Consider the following 24,377-nt stretch of genomic DNA (forward strand, 5'->3'; position numbering starts at 1 on the left):
ATAACCTAATATTTACTGGGTTCCTCTATCTACGCTTCTATAAGAAAAATACAGTGGGAAGCTAAAAAATGTACCCTTTGCCAAATAAAGATTGATGTGTTTGCATTTCTTCCAAGAATGTGGGGGAAAAAGTCAAATCATCACAAGTGAGTAAAAAATTGATATAGATTATTTTCGATATTGCATTAAGATTCATTACTGTCATTTTACTATTATGCTTTATCGATATTGATAAAGCTTTTATAGGCTTGTTGTGAATAGATAACAAACTATGTAAAACACTTTTTTTATTTTATAATAAATGTTCGCGGCCGTCGCGGCAAAGTCACACATTGGTTGTGGGTTCGATTGCCACTCGGAAGAATGAGTTATTTTCACTTGCTTGCCCTGGTAGTAAGACACTTCACTTACACCACGTACCATTAAATGTTTAAAAAAATTGGCAGAACACTTTCCGGGAACAAAGCATATTATCTTAAGATTAGTTTCAGTTTGCCTGCTCTAGATATAAAGCTAATCATAATATTTTTTCACTATAAAGTTTTTCTTACTATTCCCTATACAAAACAGAATTTATTAAAAAAATGTCTGTCACACAAAACAAACAACTTTAATAAGGAAACAACGAAAGAAACGAACGAGGAAATGAAAAAGACACACTGTTAACGTCTTTCAAATTATTAAGACGCTCGTTCACGTTGCCATCCATCTTGTCATTTACAAGGCATGCACTTTATTTCTTTTTAACCGACTTGGAGAACGGAGGTTATCAATTTGACATGTATGTTTGTATGTGATATTGTTGGTGTTGAGTTGCAGTTGCTAAATTTTGTCTGTATAATAGAGGCCGTAGTGGCACAAGGGTGTGATTGTAAACGTGACGTTTGTGAGTTCGATTCTCACTTGGAAAGTTGGATTTAATGTTTTAATTTCACTCTGGTACGACGGAAAGCACAACACGCAATCCCTCTAGAATTTGCCGCAATGCGTACGAAGTGCCTTGATAAGAACGGAGTGTCCTAACAGTAGGTTCCTGGGTTCCCTGTCTTGAAATAAAAAAAAACCTACTCAAATAATATTTTGTTACAATTTCTATACGCACAACTTTACCAAATATCAATAATACAAATGGAAATAGGTCGCGCTCATCAAATTGGCCGTCATGGAGTCTATTATACTAAAATTGTATCCGAATATTTTACTAACATTTTATTTATTGTTGTTTGATGTATAAATAACTTTTTACTTTCTTTATCATAAGAAATATTTAAGAATTAGAGATAACTTAATGATATATGAAATGTATCACCCTCTCTCTAATTACTCTACTAAATAAAAGTTAAAAGAAGCTTAACACATGTACACACATCATCCAGTATTTCAACCTTTATTACATTTAACACAAAATCTACCCTAAACCCTGCTAAAAACTCAAAAAGCGTAAAGCCAATTAAAAAAAATCCATATATAATAAAAGGAAGCAACAACTGATACTAGTAGGGTCTTCCAGCTTATTAATTAGAGCTCCGCCCTCTCATAATTGCCTCAAAGTTCTGTTAATTACATTTAAAAAATGGGGAAAAGGCAATTTTATCTACGTTTTTTGCTCTCCACTCAAATTTTGTTCGCATTAACTCGTTACAGGATTCAGTTTTTAGACTCGTTACGTCGTTTCGAGGACCAGGCTTAAATGGATATTTTCATATTGTAATTATGAAAACTATTTTTGGGGTTCCGTAAGAAAAAACGGAATTCTTATAGGGTAATATTATGTCTCATTTTCAAAAACTCGAGAAAACCATTTTTTACACGTTTTTAAAAGACCTATGTTATGTTGATCTATCAAAACTAGTTTTTTAAGAACGCTAGCAGGTACCAAGCCTAAGATATTGTCAAATACTCACCAATCGGCCAACAATTATATGGAGCACTGAAAAATCAAACTTCTAAGTTAAATAACCACCAGATACGGCCACTTTTGCCGTGAATCAAATCATGCTAGATCCTTAACATGAACCTGGAACTATGAAATTTGACAAGAAGTGAGAATTTACAGTACAAATACGGAACCCTCTGTGCGCGTGCTCTAATGGCACTACGTCAGTGACCCTACAGGGCAGGAAATCTAATGAAGCTACTTTTTAACGGCATTTTAGTTGAGAATGTTCTGACTGACTACTATAAGAATAAAGGTGCGGTCCTCATTTCAAGGGTTGATAAGTGATGAAGGTTTATATTCTAAATAGTTAACCAATTTAGTTAAACAAAATACGACAATTGCCCACTTACCAAGCAATGTCTCGAAAGTGCGGGACAGACTGATTTAACACTATGCCGTACTTAGTCTACGGAAAATTCTTTCTGGCTATATTCAAACAAAAACAATATATACATTTAAGGAGATTTTGTCTAATTTCAATATAATCTAATTACCAATTCAATGAAATATATAAAATATTACTTTTTAGTTCTACTCAAGGACTCAACTCGCCTGTTCATGTAGGTCACATCTAGGTCACATATGTGACCTAAATAAAATGTATAAAAAAATAAACAGCTTCAACTAGAGAAACTTAGATACGAGAGTAAAATAATAATATTTCGTTGTTAACAATCGATAACTATCATATTTTCATATTAAGAGCACAAGCCTTTGTTTCGATACACTGTGAGAGTCCTTCAGTCATGCTATTGTCATCATTTCTATGGGAATATTGTTACGGTACGGGAGGCACTATGTTTGATAAATCATTAAAAATTATTGTTTGTTTTGTTTGTTTACTATTATTTAGTTGTTGAGTTAATAAATGTTTATTAAACAGTTATAGCTTAACTGTAGCAAGTGAAACTTATTTTTAAGACACTTCGCCTGTCATGGCCACTCTCCGTCTTGTTGCTAGAGCAGGAACCGAATCTACAAACCAGATGTTATGTTCAATACAAACTTAATTTTAATAAGTTTCAAAATCATTAAAACTTATAAACTACTATAATGAGGACACAGCTAAAACCGTGCGGCTATAAACCGCGGCAGGTGGGTTCGAATCCCACTCCAAGAAATTAAATATTTTCATCTTCTCGCTCTGCGAGAACGAGGCAAAACACGGCGTTGAGTTCCGCTACTCAATGCCTGTCTGTCTTAATGGCAATGGAATGTCTTAACACTACTTTTCCCGGTACTATGTGCGGGGTTTAGCGTGAAACTATAAAAACAGTCCAATAAATGTCCCAATTCATCTCAATAAAACCGCCAATCATCACAATGAGTTTACAAAAAGCGTTTAAATAACGGCAATCAATATACATAGAGTTAGGGATATTGCTTAAAAAGCGGCTAGGAGGGGTCCAATGTTTTATACAGTCTACGAGGCCTCCGTGCTATGAAAGTTTTTTACGTATTCACGATATCGAACTGTTTACTTATTTTTGTTTTGCATTAAGTTTATGGTTTTGAACTCAAGTGTTCTTCAAAAAGTAGGATATAAGATAAAGGATAAAAGGTGGGGTTGAATTAATCACAACTTAATATGCAATATCTAAATTGGTTCGGCATATGGAAAAGAGAGTTATAAAACGAGTAAAAAGCATGATGCTCATTTTTTGTACAAATTTAAATATAAATTGCTCTTAATTGTTGGAGCCAAGTGTGTATTCCGCATATAGCAGGGTAGGCAGAGTGAACCTAGTATTAATACATTGCGTTCCCATTATAACACTTCTTACTTAAATAATTTTAAACACACCATGAACATTTAAATGATAAGCGACAGGAGCAAAAAGGACATGGACCATCCATGTCCGTTTTTTTAGTTAATTTTTTTCCCCAGCCTGTACTGTCCCATTGTTGGGCAAAAGCCTCCCTCCACTTCTTGAACGTAATCTTCTACCAGCTGGATTCCGAACCGAAAAAGGAGAATTGGCAGACCAAAAGGGAGATGGTGAGACGAGCCGGACCATTACAAGCCTGACTGGTGCTCAACAGCGCGAAATAGTATATATTTACCATTCACATCATTTAAGTTGTTGAAAAGAGTTGTGGTTGCGTTCAAGTGTCGGTCAAAACTGAACAATCAATCTAATCAAATTCTATTAAATATTTATTATTTTCTCAAGTGGGAATCAAACTCACATCCTGTCGCGTTTACACTCGCCCGCTTGTGGCCCTACGCCACGACTGGCTTCAAAACAACTTTTATATTTAATTATTACATGTGTTTGTAACGTCTGACTATTTTTATTTTATTTATATACGGGTACATGGCGTTTTAGGACTCCACACCAAACTCTGGATATAATTTTATTGTAGTAAACTACAGAGGCTTCCTGAAAGACATTTATATCTTTAATTTAACCGAAAAACATAAAATAACCCAATTATTTCGTCAAATAACACAATAAAAATATAATATAAGGAAAATTTAATAAAATCCATAATGAGGCAACCCATTTCCTATTAATATACAGCAGCAGCAGTAGCTAGTAAGGAGAAAAATCTGTAACAGAATTCAATACCGCGGCCCACTAGCCAATAACTCGGAGCGATTCAAAGGAACCCTTGCTAATTGAGCCGCCCTGACCGCCCACGCTAATTAGGTCGCGTCTTGCGGTAACACTCCACGGAACACGGCGCTGATAGCGAGATACGCCATCGTAGCGTTTAGTTCGATATCTATTCGTGTTATTTTCATTTTCTCGTGAAGATAAAAAAGACAAAATACGGAATTAAGTTCTGCCTCTCAACACAAAGTCATGACATGGAGCGGAAAACGGAGAACTAAGAACCTTAACTCAATCTCTGTGCCTACCATGATATATGCGGGTAAGGCGTGAAGCGAAATGACTAAAAACAATTTTTGGGTAAAAACCGTTTAGAGATATTAAATTTAATGGATCTACACCATGTTGGGGCATTAGGGATGCGTTGATCATAAGCGACGGTGATAGCCAATATTCCGCCCGGAGAAATATTATTATTTATATTATAAGTCCCTATAAATTCTATGATCCAGAAAAAAAAGATAATTTTTTTCGTACCTAAATATTTTAAATTGTTGAAAGGTCAAGTAATGTTTTAATACAAAATTAAATTAAAATAATGTAATCTTATTACTAAATGTATAGGAAATAAAAGAATAATATTTGTAATTGAGGCCACTCCTGGAGGATATGAATTATTTAATATTTTCATTTCCTTCCTCTAGTAACAAAGCGCGGCGTTGAATTTTGCCATTCAACATTTAATTATAAAATTATCTTTGTCTTCGCTAGCCTATCTAGTTATTGTGGAAGGGTAATGTTTCGACGTACTCCACTATACCTGAAGTCCAATAAATATTACTTCTTATTTCTTTTTGACCACGCGGACAAAGATAAAAGTAAAAACTAAGTTAATTATAAAAGCAACTATCCTATATAATTTTAACGACAGGTTATATAAAAGATAAGAAGTAAAGCTTAATAGGCTAATGTACATTGTATTACCTAAGAACCAGGTTCGAATCCAGTTAAGTATTATTTTCATACAAATTTCCAATTAAGCCAATTTTTAACTCAACCATGCACTTGATTATAGAGAAATAATAATAAAACAAGAATTAACGTCATTAATTGGTAAAACATTAATTTTATTCATTACAATGATTGTGAATATACGGAATATAACTGGCACCAATTTATGAGTTTACCAATTAATTTTCAATGTATAAATGAATGTGAATTACGTAGCTTGTGTGTTACGACCAATATTTGCATTGATTGTTTTATATATGTATGTATGAATGTGTTCGCGACAACCGACGCGCATCATCGGCTGTGAACTCGTCACAACATGTTAGAGACTGTTTAGTTTGGCAAAAAGTGACGTCATACCACTCTCGTAATTTTGAATGTTATTATTAGTGTCTTTTCTAAATTAATAGTGTTTTTTCCTTTGTAAATAAGTAATTACATTAAATAATAAATATAAATAGATTTGGGTTCCGTTTTAGATAATAATTTTCGACTTTATATCTTATTTGTATAGTTGTACTATGATTTGCCGCATTAATCGCTTTTTATATAATAGTAACTTCCGTATAGTAAATTTTATTATTAATTATTGTTTGTCATAGTTTTCTGTAACAAAATAACAGATTTGTATATTCCTAATGTGTGTAATTAATTTTAGAGAGAATTTTCATTGTAAAAACTCATGTAAAATTCGTCATCGTAACAGCATTTTTCGTAATTTAATAATAGATAATACTTAAATAGTATAATGTTTTATACATAGATAGATAGATATTTTTATGTTCTTTTAATATGTATAAATTGTAAAAACATCCGATTTTTAGTTATTAAAATATAAATGTAAATGTGTGATAATCATAGTAAAAATATTGTTGTAAATAAAGATAAAACGGCTCGGTGGCTCGCGGCTCTCGTTACCGTTTAGCTCCGCGCAACGGAGGTGCGCGTCGGGCGAGACAGAGACAGTCGGCAATCAACGGTGAGCACAACAGGAAGAAGATAGAATCGGAACAAGACACGAATAGAGCCGACAGTCACCGACCGTTATACAGTGATCAACATCTTGTTTCAATATCCTGTTTCAACATCCTGTTTCAGTATCTTGTTTCAATGTATAGCAAGAACGTCTCACAAGAACGACTCACAAGAACGTCTCACAAGAACGACTCACAAGAACGTCTTGGGGTCTCAGCATACTCCGTGTTCCCATGATCTGGAACCTATAGTGTGCAGGGCGTCAGCGGCTCATTCACTTGAGTTCCGCCCGTCCGGTACAACGTGCTGGTCCTTCGAGCCGGATCTGGGGACTCCTCACCGAAGCTGAAGCATCATCCGTCATCGTGCAAGTTATCGCAGTGCTCCGTCGCGCAAGTGCTCCGTCGCGCAGTACTCTATCGCGCAGTGTTTTCCGTCGCGCTCGCAAACGCATTCGCCGTCGCGTTTCGCATCCGTATCGACTGTCGCGCTCGCAACTGCGCTGACGTCACATATCCCGTCACGTCGTGAGTGTTTTGTGCATCCGCCTTCGTGAGTCTTCGTAAGTGCTCCATCGCGTAGTGCTCTCCGTCGCGCCGTGCTCCATCGCGCAGTATATTCCGTATTGACTGTCGCGCTCGCAACTGTGCTGAAGTCGCCTTACTCGCCTGTAGTCTTCGTGAGTGTTCGTGCATCAGCCTCTGACATCCGCCTTCGAGTGTTATCGTGAGTCTTCGTGAGTGTTCGTGCATCAGCCTCTGACATCCGCCTTCGAGTGTTATCGTGAGTGTTCGAGAACCTTCGTGCATCCGCCTTCGAGTATTATCGTACTACATCGCGCAGTGCTCTCCGTCGCGCAGTGTTCTCCGTCACATAGCGCTCTCCGCTGCGCTCTCCGCCGCCTCCGTTGGCGTCCGCATTGACTGTCGTGCTCGCTACTGCGCTGACATCTATCGCGCCGTAAGTCACGTCGTGAGTGTTCGTGCATCCGCCTTCGAGTATTATCGTAAGTCTTCGTGAGTGTTCGTGCATCATCCTCCGACATCCGCCTTCGTGTGTCGTCGTTCGTCTCCGAGAATCTTCGTGCTTCCGCCTTCGAGTGTCGTCGTTCGTCTCCGAGAATCTTCGTGCATCCGCCTTCGAGTATTATCGTTTCGTCTTGGTGAGTTTTACCAATTATCGTAGGTTTTTACTAAGATGCCTATCACAAGATCAAGAGGTCGATCCGAGGGATTGAGATATGAAGCCGACCCTTCATCTAGTCACACAGAGGTGACACACCCGCCTACGAATACACAAGAGGATTCCGAAATAGAAAAGAACTTAATAGTACCAAGTGACGAAAAGGAAGACTCAAGAATTATTTCAATTAACAAGGAGGAACAATTTGAAGGCACACAAATAAAGTCGACAACTTCGAAACGTGCAAACTCGAAGAAGTCTACGAAATCCAGACGTAGAGCAAGAAATGCTCGTGAAGAAATACTTCGCATCAAGCTTGAACTCGCGCAAATAGCTCTGGAAGATGCTGAATCAGATAGTTCAGAATCCCAGGAAGATAATATATCGAAAACCGACTACGTTAGCTCCTGGATTGAAGATAATGCACAAATCGTACAAAAATCACTTACACCATGTGCAGATGTTCCGAGGCAACCACATCCAGTGCCGTCATGCTATAGAATGCCTCAACATCCGAATATCGGCAACAATTCCGAAAATCAACAAGCAATACAGAGAGATTCAACAAAGGAAATAGAGGAGCTAAAAAAGGAAATAGAAAATTTGAAGAAAAGATGCGAAAAAGCCGAAACCGCTCCTACATCGTTGTGTATGAAAACAGAGGTACCTAAACCTACAATGTTACCTCCATCATCGTCATACAATTTTCCCGTCGCGTCCAAAGTCATCATGGATCTTCCTACATATAGTGGAGTGTTAAATGAATGGCTATCATACAGGGCCATATATGAAAACACTAAGGGATACTTCAATGAAGTTGAAAATACAGCCAGAATTCGAAGAAGCCTAACTGGAAAAGCATTGGAAGTCGTCGACACACAACTCATAGCTCATTCAAAACCGGATGCCATCATAGAAGAGCTTGAAATGAATTTCGGTCGTCCAGATGCAATCGCATATAGTGAATATGACAAGCTTCGATCTCTACCTCGTTGTGCTGACAATCCAAAGGAGATACATGCATTCGCCAGTAAGGTAAGAAGCAGTGTCAATCTGTTTCGCGCCCTCGATTTACACAACTTTATCACTGCGCCAGATATAACGAGGGCCCTTCGTGAAAAGCTACCATCGTCGTTATGTACCAGGTGGTACGAGGAACAAGCATCTATATTCAAACCAGACCTGACGCACTTCAGCGAGTTTCTCACCAAACAAGCAGCATGTCGCACACCTTATTCAACAGAGATCCCGCACTCAGAGCCTACTCGTCGTGTGATACATAGAACGCACAATACTACCGAAGAAAGGAAAACTAATAGATTTCATGGAATGGTGAAAAGTACGTGCAAAATTTGTAACAAAGAAGGTCATCACAGTATTAGCTGCAAGAAATTTCAAGATGCCAACTCAGATAAAAGATGGGAACTCGCCAAAGAACACCGACTGTGCTTCAGATGCCTGCGGTTCCGACAATCAGGACATTCCTGTAAACCACAGAAGTGCAATATTAAGGGATGCATCGGTACTCATCATCGATTACTACACTATGATAAAAAGGAGAAATCAGAAATTCGAAATCAACAAGAAGAAAAGGAAACCGTGGCCAACGCATGGGTACCGTCAAAGGCGCATGCTTATCTTAAAATCATACCAGTCAGAGTTCATGGACCGGCGGGAGAAACCTCCGCATACGCTCTATTAGACGACGGATCAACTGTATCTCTCATAGATGAAGCTTTGGCAAAGGAAGTCGGTGCTGAGGGACGGCTGGATCCTTTAAAGATGGAAGCAATCGGGGATATAGTTATTGAAACGCCGGGATCAAGGCGTGTTACCGTGACACTTGCTAATTCACAGAAAAAGAAGATTAGCTTTACAGCTCGTACCGTTCCGCATCTTAATCTTTCCCCGCAAACAATTCGTGAAGAAGACTTAGCTGCCTGCGATCATCTAATAGATTTGAAGAACCAGCTCACCTACGACTCAGCCACGCCTAAAATTCTAATTGGTCAAGACAATTGGAATTTACTACTCGCCGAAGATGTCCGTATAGGACCGAAGAACCAACCAATCGCTTCACTCACGTCGCTCGGGTGGGTGCTACATGGTGCGCACAATAGGACATTGGGTCAGAAAATCCATTTCGTCAATCAAGTTACTGCTATTGAAGATAGAATGGATGAACAACTGAGAGATTACTTTGCCTTGGAATCTCTTATCATTAATCCGCGTCGGCCAGACTCTGATCCAGAAATAAAGGCTGAAAACATTTTGAAGAAACACACACACCGTTTACAAGATGGGCATGTTGAAACCACACTTTTATGGAAATCAGAGAACAGCATCATGGTTAATAATTATGAGTCGGCGCTGAAGAGGCTCATATCAATAGAGAGAAAAATTGATCGTGATCCTGAACTGAAAAGGAGATACACCGAACAAATGGAATCACTCGTCCAGAAGGGCTACGCTGAGGTGGCACCTAAAAGTATCTCTCCAGGCAGAACATGGTACCTGCCACACTTCGACGTGCAAAACCCGGCTAAACCAGAGAAGCTTCGCATTGTTCACGACGCCGCTGCTAAAACCAAAGGTATGTCACTAAACGATTTCCTCTTGACTGGACCAGACCTTCTTCAATCGCTTCCTGGAGTCATGATGAGATTTCGCCGTCATGCTTTCGCTGTATCAGCCGACATAGCCGAAATGTTTATGCAAGTCAAAGTAAGACCTCAAGATAGGGATGCCCTTCGCTACCTGTGGAGAGGACACCGGCGGGAGGGAACTCCTGAAGAATATCGCATGACGTCGCTTATATTTGGAGCTGCGAGTTCACCATGCACCGCGATATTCGCTAAAGATTGGAACGCAAAAAGGTACATCGACACGCATCCAGAAGCAGTGGAAGCTATCATCCACAACCACTATATGGATGACTACCTAGACAGTTTCCGAAGTATAGAAGAAGCTATAGAAACTTCCAAAAAGGTCCAACATATCCACGGAGAAGCTTGTTTCAAACTCTGCAAGTGGGTTTCAAATATCCCGAAAATAATAAATGAACTTGAAAAACAATCAAATATGACAGAAACTATTAACCTGGGTACCAAAGAAGAAAAGATTTTGGGTTTAATGTGGAGACCGTCAACCGATGAATTACGATTCAATTTAAAACTAGCAAGATTACCGCCCAGTTTATTAAAGAAAACAGCTCCTACGAAGAGAGAAGCTCTGAAGATAGTTATGTCACTCTATGACCCACTTGGTTTCGCTTCACCCGTTACTATTCGTGCTAAACAAATTCTTCAAGAATCTTGGCGAAGAATTATAGATTGGGATCAACATCTGGATGAAGATCTTTCCAAGCAGTGGGCAGAATGGATGCTACACCTTCAGAAATTGAAAAATGTGAGCTTACCTCGATGCTACTCTGGTTATAGTGATGCCACATCTGTACAACTACATATATTCAGCGACGCCAGTGAAACAGCCTACGCAGCAGCTGCCTACTGGAGGGTGGTTGCTCCGGATGGAAAAGTCCAAGTCAACATGATCATGGCTAAAGCGAAAGTAGCCCCGCTCAAGGTTATGTCAATTCCTCGTTTAGAACTACAAGCAGCCGTCATGGGAGTTCGCATAGCAGAAGCTGTCATAAAAGAACATCGTATTGCGCCGGAATGCAAAATCTTTTGGACAGACAGTAAGACAGTTCTGACGTGGATAAGAAATGGAGCCAGGTCTTATAAGCCATTTGTCGCACATAGACTAGCAGCCATTGAAGAATATACCAAAGTTGAAGAATGGCGTTGGGTACCTTCTAAGCTCAATGTCGCCGATATAGCCACCAGAGAAGTACCATCTGATTTTGGAGCTGATCATGAATGGTATCACGGGCCTGCCTTCTTGAAAGAAAATCCGAGTACCTGGCCTATCGAAAAACCGGTCGTGTCAAATAATACTGGTGAAGAACATACTTTTACCGTTAAAGAACTCCAGCTGAAGACAAAATTACGTGAAGCAATTCCTGATCCACAACGCTTCTCAAAATGGGAGCGACTACTTCGTGCCACAGCTAGAGTCTTGCAATTTTTAGATATTTGCAGAAATAAAAAAGAGAAGATCTTTTATAAGCGAACACGTAGAAATATGGAATCAGATCCTACGTGGAACAAACGAAGAGAAACATTGCAAAAGAAATCTACTACTCTACATAGCAAGAAATCTATGGATTCCAACAATTTTCTGATATTGGATTCGAAGTACATTACAAAAGCAGAAAATCTTCTCATCCGAACATCTCAAGAAGAATCTTTCAATGAAGATATCACAGACTTAAGATACAACAGGACTATTGCCAAACAAAGTCGCCTTCATTCATTACCCGTAGAACTCCGAGATGACATTGTCGTTCTTCGCAGCCGTATAGCCGCCGCCGAGGGAATAAAAGACGAAACAAAGAAACCACAAGTCTTAGATGGAGATAACTACATCACACAGTTATATATTGATTGGACCCACCGTTGTCTTCACCACAGCAGCACCGAAATAATAGTAAATGAAGTACGTCAACATTTTTGGGTAATTCGTCTTCGTCCCACCGTGAAAAGGATAGTTCATCAGTGCCTCAAGTGTCGTATTCGCAAGGCACAACCCCCACAGCCTTCTACGGGTGATCATCCTAAATCCCGTCTCGCTCATCATCGAAGACCATTTACATACACCGGCTTAGATTATTTTGGCCCTCTCACAGTAGTCGTCGGCAGACAACACGTGAAACGTTACGTCGCACTCTTCACGTGTCTTACCACTAGAGCAGTTCACCTGGAAATCGCCGCCAGCCTAAGCGCAGACTCTGCCATACTTGCATTGCGAAGATTCGCTGCACGTCGAGGATGTCCTTCCGAAATTTACTCAGATAATGGTACAAACATGCATGGAGCAGACAAAGAACTTCGAGAAGCATTCAAAGAAGAAGCCAGTCGTCGAGGCATCGCATGGCGTTTCATAACACCATCTGCACCATTCATGGGAGGCGCATGGGAACGTCTTGTTCGCTGCGTGAAAACAGCTCTATACACTATTCTTCGTGAGAGATACCCCCGAGAAGAAATTTTGGCTACATTACTCTGCGAAGTAGAATATACTGTGAATAGTCGTCCCCTCACACATGTTTCTGTAAACAATGACGACGAAGAATCTATAACACCCAATCACTTTTTACTTGGGGGTTCAGCTCGTCTACCTGTACCTGGCACATTTAGTGAGGACGACATCGATAGCAAAAAGCAGTGGAGACGCTCACAGATATTAGCGGACATGTTTTGGAGACGCTGGGTTCGCGAATATCTCCCTGAACTTCAACACCGGCGGGAGCCTCATGGTCGAGGCCCTACTTATGAAATAGGTGACCCGGTACTTATAGCCGACTCACAACTTCCAAGAAATACGTGGCCAAGAGGACGCATAGAAAAAGTATATCCAGGTGCAGATGGACAAGTGCGAATAGTTGAAGTACGCACTAAGGGTGGTCTTCTGAAAAGGCCAACCAAAAAACTCGTTCCGCTTCCAAAGTAAGAAGACGTCGTCGCTCACCGCGGGAAAGATGCAGCATCACATCGAGACCTGATTCTGCACGGCGGGAGAAATGTTCGCGACAACCGACGCGCATCATCGGCTGTGAACTCGTCACAACATGTTAGAGACTGTTTAGTTTGGCAAAAAGTGACGTCATACCACTCTCGTAATTTTGAATGTTATTATTAGTGTCTTTTCTAAATTAATAGTGTTTTTTCCTTTGTAAATAAGTAATTACATTAAATAATAAATATAAATAGATTTGGGTTCCGTTTTAGATAATAATTTTCGACTTTATATCTTATTTGTATAGTTGTACTATGATTTGCCGCATTAATCGCTTTTTATATAATAGTAACTTCCGTATAGTAAATTTTATTATTAATTATTGTTTGTCATAGTTTTCTGTAACAAAATAACAGATTTGTATATTCCTAATGTGTGTAATTAATTTTAGAGAGAATTTTCATTGTAAAAACTCATGTAAAATTCGTCATCGTAACAGCATTTTTCGTAATTTAATAATAGATAATACTTAAATAGTATAATGTTTTATACATAGATAGATAGATATTTTTATGTTCTTTTAATATGTATAAATTGTAAAAACATCCGATTTTTAGTTATTAAAATATAAATGTAAATGTGTGATAATCATAGTAAAAATATTGTTGTAAATAAAGATAAAACGGCTCGGTGGCTCGCGGCTCTCGTTACCGTTTAGCTCCGCGCAACGGAGGTGCGCGTCGGGCGAGACAGAGACAGTCGGCAATCAACGGTGAGCACAACAGGAAGAAGATAGAATCGGAACAAGACACGAATAGAGCCGACAGTCACCGACCGTTATACAGTGATCAACATCTTGTTTCAATATCCTGTTTCAACATCCTGTTTCAGTATCTTGTTTCAATGTATAGCAAGAACGTCTCACAAGAACGACTCACAAGAACGTCTCACAAGAACGACTCACAAGAACGTCTTGGGGTCTCAGCATACTCCGTGTTCCCATGATCTGGAACCTATAGTGTGCAGGGCGTCAGCGGCTCATTCACTTGAGTTCCGCCCGTCCGGTACAGAATGTTTGTATATTATGTATATATAAAATGTCAATAGCTCAGAAGTGGACTTCCAATATTGCCTATTATGTGTGTGTTTGTAGGGTATTAGACAAATGAGTATATCTAGTGGATATGACCTGAAGATAAAAAAATGTGTTCAATTTGAATGGTTCAATTCTTTAATAAGAATCGAACCCATGACTCCGATGCGCAATCAAATAAGAACTGCTTTACCACTTTGTGTTCATCGTCGATAAAACTTAAAAGCCGTCAAGAATTTGAGCGTTCTTATTGAGTAGATTGCAATAAATATTTTACGAGGTCCGATATTTACCATCAAAGATTTCGGTGTTGCTGATACTTTGACTTTATATGTACATGAGATGTATATTTAAAAAAACATTTTATTGTTTCAGATTGCCTTCACCTGCAGCTGTATCGAGATCCAAAAGACCGATATAAAAAAGGACAAACCAAGGCATCATTATCTCTTCAACACTTCCTAGGCTTCGAATCAGGATTTAATTTGGACAAAGAATCAAATACTATTGCAATTATATGCCAAGATGTAACAGTAGTCCTTGCATTTGAGACAAGAGAACGTCTAATAGCATGGCAAGTGAAAGTTGGTGGGCAACTAGGTTCCTCTAAGGAATTTCTGGTGATGATTGGCGGTGGTGGGTCAAAAAAATTGCCAGCTGGTCCTGCGAGGCTTCATATCCAAGGAAGAAGATTTGCGCTTACTAACGGAGTTCCGCCTCGAGTCCTTGGATTGTGGGAACTAGCTCATTTAAGGTGAGATATAGAGATAGTAAGATATAGAAATAGGTAAGGTATGTAAGGATAGAAATTGATGTATTCCCTCTTCCCTGAAATGCAGAAAACATATGAAACAAACATAGTAGTCTACATCCAAGCAACAATAGATGTTTTGCATCACAAAACTAAACCGCCGGGTTATTCAGTATAAAACTAAAGTTGTAGAAGTAAATAAATAAAGTCGACTATACTACACATAAAACTCTTGGCTCGAAGTCACAGAACATACATAGTCAATAAAACTCGATCATTTCACGGTCGGATCATAAACGTTCATCTGGTTTATGCAGTCTGGCCGCAGAGTTAATGGCACCAACTTCCGTCGCGGCAGCCATTTTATGTGACACACCGCCATTTTGTCGACGCCTGATCCGGTTCTCTGTGACTTGGCACTATTGATGTGACTTCTAGCTCAGTTTACAGCAATATGTCATAAATTTGTTTAGATATTGTTACAGATGTTATGCTAGTTGTTATAGTAAACATTACTAGTAGTACTGTCCCATTACTTTTTTATATTGTTTAACTACAACACTAATGGGTGTTAATATTTATATTATAGTTTTAGAAATCTGGTGGTGAGTGTCGATACTCTTCTAACACAGGAAGTCCTGCTAACACGCAGGATATTCCGTCCCACGTTGGATATTCAGCTCACAACAGATATTTAAAATAATGGGGAATAAAATTAAGCACGACGGTTGTAAGTTCGATTCCCATTCGGGGTAATGAATTGTTTACATTTCCTTACACAACAAAGCAAAGCGGAGTACTGAGTTTCCTGAGTTTCTCCGGTCAACACGCCATTTCTAAAAAATGTCTTAACATCAGGTTCCCTCTCATTATACTTTTATATGTAAATAGAGCATTAAACTATAAAATCAAGAACAGAAAAATGTGAAATGAAGACAAATGTTGATCAATATACTCAATATACAATATTAATGTGTAAGTTCCATATAAAGAGTAAAAAGCTATACTTATTCATTTTATCAGAACGTCGGTCCCCATGACTTGCCAATTTCCGAAGCTGATGCAAATATTTTTAAAATTACGACGTCACGGTTTGTTAGGCGCGTGAGAAATGATCGAGTAATGTGGGTTACGTAGACTACCGATATCACAATTTTGTGAATAAAATGCTTTTCAGTTACTTCGAGATATCGTATATGGCTTTTCTACAAGATGTATGTTATAGAACATGTATGTTTGTAAACGTGTCGGTTGTGAATTCGATGCCTATCGGCGGAATTAATTAATTTCCTTAGTGGCATTTTCCGCGACTGAACACGTAATCTCGAAAATTGGGCTGTAAGCGGGGAACGGAGTATCTGGAGGCTAGGTTCGCTCTCTTCTCTCTCAGCTTGAGGCCAAAAATATATTATAATTTATGCTTTTTTATTTATCATCTCGAGTAGAGGAGAACATAACCACCACATTTCCCCACCTTTTTTACATCAAAATCCAATGTCACAATACGTTTTAATGAGGTTATAAAACCTTTACCAAATATATTATCCGAATTCTTAATATTTTTTGCTAAGTAAATATTATTACCAAATAAAACGCAGTGTTAAATTAAGCCACTCGATATTATATATTGAGATTAGGAAAACGGAGAACGTTTCTCCGTATATCCCAATATACCCAAAAAAGCTTGAGAAGAAAAAAAAACCACTTAAATTACGACCTAAAATATACTTAAGTAAATAAAACAGAAATATTCTACTATCACATACCCATTAGTACCAGGAGACAATGTATGAGTTATCAACCGCAACTTTGCTTTATGCTCCTGCATTTCCAGTCGTGCTGTAATAAAGTTTCACTAGCTAGTTCTATTATAAATGTTATTTTGGTCTTTCTGCAATATGATACCATCGTGACACATTTGATATTTGCCTTCAGTTTTAATCGTAGAAAAATATTTTCTATGATATACGAGTAACTATAGCATGTATCTTTGGACTCTGCCATGTCTCTTAAGACATAACGTTCCCCACTTTATAGCTAAGGGTCCCCGTAGGTGACGAAACTTAACGCCACGTTCAGTCTTATTTCCATAGAGCAAACTTTTTGTTTTTTAGCTTTATATTTAGCTAGGTAGGTCGGCAATGCATAGCTGTAACTCACAGCGATCATTTACCATCAGGTGACTCGTACTCTCGTTGGCCTTGTCTTTTCCATGATAATAGGTGAATAAAGAGAACCCGAATAAGACATTTTGTTCTCCTTGGTTTAAATAGCACTAGGTTCCCTCTGTCTACGTACTACTATATACTATGCTACTATATACGTGATTTCTATTTTATAAATTTAATTTGATTCCACGTATATTTCAATACGTTTATAGCAAAGTGATGTTGAGAATTATTCATTCTGAGGTTAACTTCATTACGAATAAATTCCAAATACGAGAATAATAATTAAATGTTTCAATAACGTAAATGTTTTTCTCTTTTATATATTATTGATAATTTCCGCTCACCATCAGTTGACTATTCTTAACCGCAAACCGACTATTCATATAAATAAAAAGATACATTATAAAATTATATTTATTTTGAAAAAATACTAATTAATGTAAGTGTCGCCGTTCCAAAAAGCAAAATTTGGTAAAATTGCTCATTTTCAATATAATTTACCTAAATCTAAATATTATGTATTAATGTTCTATTACTATGTATTCATTTAGAAATTACATGAAAATAAATCACTAATAAGGAGACGATTCCCTTTAAATTTGAAAGAGTTACCAAACAGCTTGCAGTGACAAATACTCTGCACAATAGATAAAAAAAAATCTTTTAAGAAATTAAAAAACATAATTGATATTTTTAAAGGCGTTATGGCGTGGTTGAAGGCAGATTTTGTTTTGAGGGAGGTTCGCACTGTGGAAAGGGTGAAGGACTACATATGCTTATAACCGATCAAGCTCAGGATATAACAGACGCTTTCGATCAAGCAGCCCAAGGGAATATCCAGCCCAGAACACCGAGAAGCAGTGGTAAATATTGCTTATTGAAATCCATTGGTGTATAAGAATAATTTGCTTTTAAAATATTATGAATATTTATAATTCTCCAATCCCAGCTCATATCCACCGCATGAATATCGAGAGGTGGATTTTCGCTCCAAATGCTAACCAGGCCTCTAAATATGTAGTCGATAGACTTCATTTTTTATAATTATATTGTTTTTTTCTCAAATGTTGAGGCAAATTGTATATAATTATTTAACGACCAAACAATTTGTTTTGTTTTAGGAACTGATCGCAGATTCAAATCTCGGCCAAATACACGTTTGTCGGATTTCAACTCGGGTGATCAATCCTTGCCTGATACTGCTAGCGCATTATACGAAGAAAACTATTTTGGTGAAGATTGTGGAGAAGTTTCACCCTTTTGGCCATCGGCAGAGAGACGAGAGTTTGAAGAGAATGAATACAGGTCGGCCACTGAAATGGAAGTAAAGCCCCCTTGGAGTGGAGCTGACCATGTTACATTGGAGCGTTGTAATGATTGTTTGACTAAGCTTGGTGGAATGTCTCGATCTTCCACAGTAGCCCTTGCCACTGGAGCTAATTTTAATCCAGCTTGGACCATGGAGGCAGTTCCAGAAAGCTCTTCAGATAATTCTTCTAACAGCACTGAATACCTTACACCAAAATTGGTGAGAAAAAACGAAGATTGTCACTGTAAAGATAAACCTCCTATTAGACCTCCGAAACCAGCTCACCTAGATCAAAAGAAACCCCCAGCACCTTTACCCTCTCAATTATGCCATTGTAATGTAAATGAAATTACGTGTTCTTATAGTAATACCAAAGTTGGCCCTTATGAAAACTATGATGTTCCTAAGTCAGCTTATAATGAGGTAAGTATAGTATACTTCTAAGATAGTATCATCTTATTTATACATTTCTTGAAACATTTTATTAACTTATTTTTTTCTTTTTTGTTTTAGTTGGATAATGCAGAGTACTACGATACACCTAAGAGAATTAAGGCAGCTTTAGCAGACGACCTGTTTCAAGTTACCAATTCTTCTACACCGGAATCGTTGGTCTTAAAGAAAAAATGTGGTTGTATATTAAAATTCGGATCAAAAAAGAAACCAGTAATTGTAGAATGTAATGAAAGCTTGCAGACAGTTGATTGTCCATGTCAAAAAGTTACGAATTGGGCAAATAACTTGATAAGTTTACCATATTGTAAAAGAAATACAAGCAGTGAAAAGATTAGTACAGAAGTTGTTCATACGAAAACCGATGACATGGCAATTTATGCGACAGTAGATGTATCTAGAAAAACAAATAGACAAAGCACTATTGCAGATCAAGATAAAATTCAAACCGATCCTAATGAAACACTATTTACTAATTACCAAAACGTAGAACCAAAAGAGGAAAAAGAGTTTGAAGGATCATATGCAAACTATGAGAACCTTGAATTTGCTTTGTCTTTGGAATACTATGAAAATGCAAAAGATTTACTAAAAAAAGCGGGTGTCACCCAAGGTGAATTAGATGCTCTCAGTGCCAATTTAAATTTAGCATCAAATTCTTTACCTCTCCCCTTGAAACCAAGATCTTGCTTAAAATGTGGCAATTGTAAATCTTCGATTCTACATGATATAAAGACTAAAACAGATGAATATTTGCTCATGGAACCTACAAAGGATGCTAAAAATAGCTTAGTTAACAAAACAGGTCCAAATCCAGGTTACACTCCAATGTCCCCCAATCCTAATTGGTCACAAAGCTTAAGACATCCTATGACAAAACTTTACAGACCAGAAATTGAAAAATCGTTTAGCATTCCAACTTTGAATGGAAGTAGTAATTGCGTTCAAAGTTTTGAATCACCTATTAAAGAAGCAATACAAAAGAGATCAAGTTCAGTAGATTCTGCCCGACTTCTTGAAGATTTGAAAGAATTCGATAGTAGTATAGGAAGCCACGCAACATCTTCATCGATGGAAACATTGAGAAATCTAGCGTTAGAAAATAGATTAACATCACCAAGTGATAATGACAGAGATTGTTATGATTGCTGTAAATCATCAGGGTCTGAAAATAAGACATCTGAAGAGAGTTCCTCTAAAGATTTACCACATTTACGAAATAAACATATGGATAATGCGGCTATCAAAAGGTCATCTAGTGTTCCTTGCAAGGGTGGTAACCGAGATTCGTCCAGTTCAAATGACTCTGGAGTATCAAGCTGTTCACTGAAACATAGTGGTGGTGAATTTCAGGAGTTTGAAATGCCACTAACATCGGGTCAGTCGAGATATCAATATATGGTCCATAAAAGATTACGAGGAAATTTGTCAGGACCAATACATTCTTCATTGCCGAGGAAATCAAAATCTTCAGATTTATTGAGAGATCAACCAATGCAGATACATAAAACCAATGCTCATGCGAAATCTTCCTCTGCTGAAGCAGAAGTTCCAGTTCTGCCACCGAAACAATTTAAAGGTATTAAAACATTCCTCTTATATTATACATTATTGAAATTAAACATAGTTATTTTTTATGAACATAACAATTATGTAGATTATTTATGATATAAATTTTAGGTAGCTTTTAGTTTATATCAACAAGTTCTTGACAAATTATAGGTGTTTTGGATACGCACAGTACCTCCAGTGGCACTTCAGATATGTCAGATTATATCGAAACATTATCTCTGACGTCTTCACATTCATCATCGGAAGCGCCTAGTGGGCCAAGGTACCATTTTTCCTTTTAATTTCACGTTTTTCAGCCAATTCAAATCAAAATGAATGAATTAATGAGTCTTTGTTTTTATTCAATAGCAGTTCAGTGAAATGAGGCTGTGGTGGCGCAGGGCACAAGCGTGCGATTGTAAACGCGATGGTAGTGGATTTGATTCCCACTCGGGGAATGTAATATTTAATATTTTCATTTCCTCACTCTGGTATCGAGCCAAATCGCGCCATTGAGTTCAGCCACTCAATAAGCAATGTGTCAAGAGTTTGGCGAAAAGTGGGGACCAAAAGTGTCTTAATAGAGAACGGAATGTCTTGACACTAGGTTCTCAGATTCCTACTTTTGTTATGTGCGAGATAAGGCGTGACGCTGACAAAAAATTTTGTGAAATCTTAGGATCTATTACTGCCAATATTTTTGTTTAGAATGTGCATTCTCATAGTCATAGTACTAAAAAATAATAACAAAATGTGTATCAAATAACTAATTTTCATTTATTTCAGGATTTGTCGTCAACCTACAAGCACTTTAAGACCGCGATCAGGAAAAGAGTACCACAACTTGGACCCAATCATCACCTCCATTTACAAAAATGGAAAAGACCTGGCCAATTACTCCAACCTGCCATAAATATATATAACATAGTATATAATTTAATTTACAGTTAAAAGATGAAATATATATACTTATTCAGTATATTGTGTATGTCTATAGTATCTGTCTCGCTCGCGCGTATATAACAATATATGTTGTATGAGAGAGATAGAAGTAACTGTGTGGCATTATGTATGGATAAAATAATTTGTTTTCAAAACATAAAAGAAAATATTTGATACAATTGAAATAAGTATATATACATAGAGTAGGGTAAATGTAGACATGTTAAAATGAACATATTTTTTATTTAAGTAATTGTTTTGTATTTTCTTTATCTGTATGTGTTTATTCTTTCCTGTTTTACCTTACAATAAAATAAAATTAGTTTTTTTACTTTAATCTTTTTTTCTATTTTTTTAAAGTATTTTCTTCATAAGATTATTATATCAGCCAACTCTATGTATATTACAAACAATGGTTGTATTTGAACCTGTCATGAAAATTACTTGTTTCTTAACAAAAATTAAACCACTTGCAAAAACAAAATAGTACAGAATACATAAAAACTTATTTTGTGACACATAAGACTGAATTTGCAATCACACAAACATTTTATGTTCATTAAGTTTGTGTTCTAGTCATTACTTTATGTTCTTGTATAATAATGAAACACAAAATGTATAAATTTGTATAAAGATGATACACAACGACGCACTTAGACGGTAGAGGGAGTGTTTTATACAATATTTATTACATTATACGCCTTGTATATGTAACCCTTTGAGATTTATGAACGAACAGTTTCTATGATATATTTGTGTGTAAAGTCTAAGCGGGAAATATTGTTATTTTTCTATAGAAATTGATATACGAGTATATGAAAGTTTTTTATTTTTTCTGAAAAAACAGTGATAAATAAGTGGTTTTTTACACTTTATATGTTGGGTTCGAATCCAAAACTAGTGTATTAAGGTATATTTATATATTTTCGTTAGCTTCACGCTAGTCTTGCACACAGCAGATTAGGCAGAGGGAACCTGGAAACCTGAAGGCATGATGGCCTTTGCACCACGACTCGCCTCATCACAACAGTTGTTTAACTCCAAACTAATACTGTCTAACTAGCCTTTAAAACAAAATAAAACCCTGATTATAAGGGTTTAAATATACTTGATAAATAAAAAAAATATTAAAATCAATAACGTAATTCAATGACATTAGAAATTAATAAAAAGGTAAGGAAAGTTATAGTTTAAAGCATCGATCAAGAGTTTAATAATAATATTTCCCGTTCAGACTTATAGACATTATTTGTATATGAGATTAATAAATTTAAAATGTAAAAAAATTATTATAGCTACCCTTTTTTGTGTTTTCTTTGTATGTTACATTATGCGTGGGAAATTGTTAAAATCGTATATTTTTTTCAGGCTTTTTATTTTTCCGCCCGAATTCGGGACATTACTGTAGAGAGGGGAAACTCTACGACGCCACCACCGCACCGTACCACCGAGCGAGTATTGAGTATTGCATTCCCGCGGCTGGGAGTCGAAATCACACCATTGTTTACTGTCAAATGCTGTCGTAGAATATTTTATATTCATATGGAAAAATTAAATATAAAAAAATATTTAATTTATTGAGTTTGAACCTTTAAAAATCAAGCAATGGAGTCTAAGGAGCTCTTATGTTAGTTATAATTTTTTAATATTGTGAGTTTATTTTGACAAGCAAAATATTAATTTCATAAAAATAAATTGGCATAACTGTCTTTTAAAGGCATCATAATTTCCCATGCTTCATGTAACGTAAAACAAGTAGAACGCCTTTATATTGAACTAATTCTACAGTTACACAATTAAAATTGAGCGAAACAGTCTTTTGTATTTCTTTTTTCTTATAAAAATCTTTGTAGTTCATTAAAAAGGCGAAACTTTGAGCGAAACTACAAAATAATGTTACCTACATATCTATAGTAATTTCGCTAGTATATTACCCACCAGTATCCTAACGTTACCTTTGTATACCTGCATCATATAAATAAACATAATAAATATAGTTATTTGTAAACAATTATCTTTTATTTATACCGGTATCTTAATCAATAAGATTTTTTGATTACAACGAATTTCGCCGTTTATGTAAACAAAAAATACGTAAATAATATAATTACCAGAACAAGGTAATAAAATAAACGTAAGTCATTCCCATGAGTAGAAATCGAACCTACAATGTTGCGTAAATATAATAAAATATATAAAAATATTTTTTTGAATCAAACGATTCGGGATCGAACCCACTACCATTGCTTTTACAGTCAAATTCTCGAAAACCATAATTGATTAAAGGATTTCTCCTAAATTTTAGATTAAACCCTGAAAATTTACAGCCTGGGCGGTATTAAATGTCTTGCTACGAGCTAGAGCGTTTACCAGTGGGGTTCCTAACTTAGGGTTACAAACGCTATCAGACTAACGGAGGCTGTGAATCAGAGATTTATCTCGTCTGCGGATAGCTGTAGTACGTCTGTGAGTATATTGGTAGGGTTGGGTACATTTCTATTAGATTTTTATTGATGTTATAATGTTTCAAATAGCAAAGGGTAACAACAACAATTTTATTTGATGAATGGTTATATTATTTTTAATTTTCTTAAAAAAAATAAAAACCTTAGGAACCTGGAAACTTAGTGTTAAAACATCCGAATTCTGGAAGCATTGAGTGATGAAACTCAACGTCATAATTTGCCTCGTTACCAGAGAGATAATATTTAATATTTCGTTTCCTTGAAAACCCAAAACGTCGCACGCTTCACCGCAATTGCACGATTCTATCCGTGCGCTACAACTGGCCTCGAAAATAATATAAAAAATAATTAACAGGTTATTATGAAAACTAAAATTTAAAATTCAAAAATCAGAGCA

The 24,377-nt window shown here is 36.8% G+C and overlaps 1 protein-coding gene across 1 annotated transcript in view; it reads left to right on the forward strand.

Annotated features, from left to right (window-relative positions):
* The window catches only part of LOC146539292 (uncharacterized), a 336,488-nt gene extending 312,965 nt beyond the window's left edge, over positions 1-23,523 (forward strand). The window contains exons 4-9 of the mRNA XM_085185572.1: positions 14,714-15,092; positions 17,960-18,123; positions 18,382-18,992; positions 19,083-20,601; positions 20,745-20,856; positions 21,360-23,523. Of these exons, the coding sequence (XP_085041698.1) occupies positions 14,714-15,092; positions 17,960-18,123; positions 18,382-18,992; positions 19,083-20,601; positions 20,745-20,856; positions 21,360-21,486 (2,912 nt within the window). The 3' untranslated portion in view covers positions 21,487-23,523. The remainder of the gene's footprint in view (positions 1-14,713; positions 15,093-17,959; positions 18,124-18,381; positions 18,993-19,082; positions 20,602-20,744; positions 20,857-21,359) is intronic.
* Positions 23,524-24,377: the final 854 nt, after the last annotated feature.

This window comes from Heliconius melpomene, chromosome 5 (genome assembly GCF_056956725.1).
Source record: "Heliconius melpomene rosina isolate 202511_hmr_F chromosome 5, ASM5695672v1, whole genome shotgun sequence".
Classification (NCBI taxonomy): domain Eukaryota; kingdom Metazoa; phylum Arthropoda; class Insecta; order Lepidoptera; family Nymphalidae; genus Heliconius; species Heliconius melpomene.